Source organism: Austrofundulus limnaeus, unplaced genomic scaffold (assembly GCF_001266775.1).
Source record: "Austrofundulus limnaeus strain Quisiro unplaced genomic scaffold, Austrofundulus_limnaeus-1.0 Scaffold8, whole genome shotgun sequence".
In the NCBI taxonomy this organism is placed as follows: Eukaryota; Metazoa; Chordata; class Actinopteri; order Cyprinodontiformes; family Rivulidae; genus Austrofundulus; species Austrofundulus limnaeus.
This window is the reverse complement of record NW_013952410.1, coordinates 3,691,295-3,694,195: the sequence shown is the minus strand read 5'-3', so window position 1 is coordinate 3,694,195 and position 2,901 is coordinate 3,691,295. Positions and strand designations below refer to the sequence as shown.

Genomic DNA, 2,901 nt, shown 5'->3' with positions numbered 1-2,901 from the left:
AAAAATAAATACTATCCAAATAAATTGTGCCTCCTAGATAGAGTGAATTTAATTGTGGTTGAATGAGAAGTATAAATATATATAATTCTCTTTGCTTTTAATTCTCTATTTTCTGGCTGTTTAGACAGTGCAAGTACCAGTTTACTCTGAGCAAGAGTATCAAATGCATCTCCACGACGATGGCTGGACTAAAGCGGAGACAGATCACCTGTTTGACCTGTGCAAGCGCTTTGACCTGCGTTTTGTAGTTGTTCATGACCGCTATGACTACCAGCAGTTTAGGGTAATTTTTCCACTCCCTTACATCCTGCACTGCTACAGAACAGAAAAGAAAAAAAAATCTCAAAATGAAGGCATGCGTCTGAATTAATTCTCCCCTCAAAATGTTTAGAAACGCTCAATAGAGGACCTGAAGGAACGGTACTATAATATTTGCGGTAAACTGACCAAGGTCCGWGCGGCATCTGGGACAGAGCCCAAGATCTACATCTTCGATGCTGGCCACGAAAGACGCCGCAAAGAGCAACTGGATAAACTCTTTAATCGCACACCTGAGCAGGTCAGTAACTTTCAAATTTGTATCTGTGTCATAAAGCAGCTGTTCACAACTTAAATACAGCTGTGGACTGTTTTCTTAGTATGAAAATGAAAATTGCACCTTCCTGGTTTCATCTGCAGGTGGCAGAAGAGGAGTATCTCATTCAGGAGCTAAGGAAGATCGAGAATAGGAAGAAAGAACGTGAGAAGAAAGCCCAGGATCTGCAGAAACTTATAAAAGCAGCCGACACAACCACAGAGTTGAGGCGAGCTGAAAAGAGGGTCTCCAAGAAGAAACTTCCACAAAAAAGAGAGACTGAAAAACCGGTGCGTGAYGCATTCACAACAGGGAGCAAAGCTATTTTTTTTTTATAAAGCTAAATTCCAAAATCATTATTAGTTAAAAAGTTCATTTAACACAAGTCTTTCAAATTTAATGAGTCATTTCATATTATTTTGTGCAAACAACTGTAACCTGTGTTTAAGTTTGTTTCCAGCTGTATAAAAGCAAGATTTATTGTTTTCATTTGATATTTTCCGTGTCCATCCAAAGTTCAAAAGAAAYCTGTCTTAATGAGTTGTTTCTTCTCCAGGCTGTTCCCGAGACAGCTGGCATCAAGTTCCCAGATTTCAAATCAGCAGGCGTGACGCTGCGCAGTCAGAGGGTGAGTGCGATGTGTCCTCGCAGGTGTATCACAAACACAAAACTACACCACAGCGTCGGCTTTAAAACATCATCACAGTTCCATAATCTTTATTACAAAACTTAAAACACTTCTGTGAGACAGGAAAAAAACACTAAACTGTACTCTGTGGTCATTAATTTTTCTGTAGATTTTCATCAAATGCAGACGCTCTGTGCTGTGGACTTTAACCCCATAAAAAGCTCAAATGTGAAAGATCACATTTTCGGTTTGCCTAGTAATAACATCCGAAGAATTATAGCTTCACGCTGCCTGTGATGTATGTGAATAACTGRAGTTTGACTTTAGGTAGCTATCTCTTATTATTACTGCAATGATTTAATATGTTCCTGTAGAGCTAATATCTGTAAAACCAGCAAGATGACCCTTATTCATCTTAAAGACTGATGAGGAGCTGCTGCTCTCTATGGAAAATGCATTAGCACAGCTAAAGAAGTGGTGAGCCCCTGTAGCTAATCAGTCAGATAGAGTTCAGTGGATAAAGACGTTTTGATCTGGCCCACTGAAGTGCATTTCATACGAATTAAAAGCCCCGAGGTGGGGCTGTTTATCCTAATATTTCTAGTACCTTAAATCACGGTCCTGTGTTGGTGTGTGTGTGTGTGTGTGTGTGTCGGTGTGTTATTCAGATGAAGCTGCCAAGCTCGGTTGGCCAGAAGAAGATCAAGGCCATTGAGCAGATTCTGGTGGAGCAAGGAGTGGGTGAGTATGAATAAACATTAGTAATTTACCAACATTGCAGAGTTTTACATTTTCAACACCCGTCTGCACCAAACATTGGTTATAGTACAGCAGAAAAAAAAGTGACGTTTAAAAAAATGGGAAAATGATACTTTAAGAAATTAAAGAAAATTGAAAGTGTAGGATGGTGGTTTAACATATGGGATTAGGGCTKGGCGATTATTTGATCGTGATTATTGATCGAGAAAAAATTCTGGTCGATCACAGTGATCAGCTGTGAGCCTCTTCCTCGATCAAACATGGCGGAAATGTGCGTAACAACAGCCAGTCAGAATCCACCTTCTCCTGCKCCACTTCTSTTTATAAGTTGTTAATGAAACRCAGACGGAATCGCAGAAYTAACTAAACAAAATGTAAGCCAGTATAAAACRCTGAATCTCACMGARTTYGCTTATTTGGGCATGTTTYRGAGGTATTTTGACCACTGTTGCTTCCTGTACCTGCTGTTACCTRCTAACAGTCATGCAGGGTGAGCTCTGAGCTCCACTCCCAACACGGGGAGAGAGAGAAGGAAAAAGGAAAAGAGAGCTGTGGTGCGTGTCTCGCTAAAATAAAAGCGTCTTCCAAAAATATGAAGCGGTCTCAGGGTAACGTTTAGGACMGAACAATGTCCCAGCGGTTCTTCGTTTATCTGGAGAAGAACTTTTCTGTAAGTTTTATCGGCACACGATSGGCTGGACGWGACGTGAAGACCACTTCCTKTYTGAGTCGCATCACAAACAGCAGCTGAGAGATGCTGCAAACTCTTGAACACTCAGAAGCTGGGAGTTTCTCCAACATGTTGTCGTGTGCAGAATCAGATATTCTTTCAGAGAAAATGAAACAGCGTTGTTTGATAAAGCTCTGTAAACAGGAGGGGGTCGTGGGGGTTCGGGGTTCCTTCCATAACAAATGTAAATAATGAGCTTAGATCCTATTC

General features: G+C 40.8%; 1 protein-coding gene across 1 annotated transcript in view; it reads left to right on the top strand.

The window, feature by feature from the left end:
• Window positions 1-124: 124 nt before the first annotated feature.
• The window catches only part of dmap1 (DNA methyltransferase 1 associated protein 1), a gene marked incomplete at its 5' end in the record, with an annotated part of 5,296 nt that continues 2,519 nt past the window's right edge, over window positions 125-2,901 (top strand). The window contains 5 exon segments of the mRNA XM_014000499.1: window positions 125-283; window positions 392-559; window positions 679-864; window positions 1,131-1,202; window positions 1,871-1,943. Coding sequence (XP_013855953.1) covers window positions 125-283; window positions 392-559; window positions 679-864; window positions 1,131-1,202; window positions 1,871-1,943 — 658 coding nt within the window.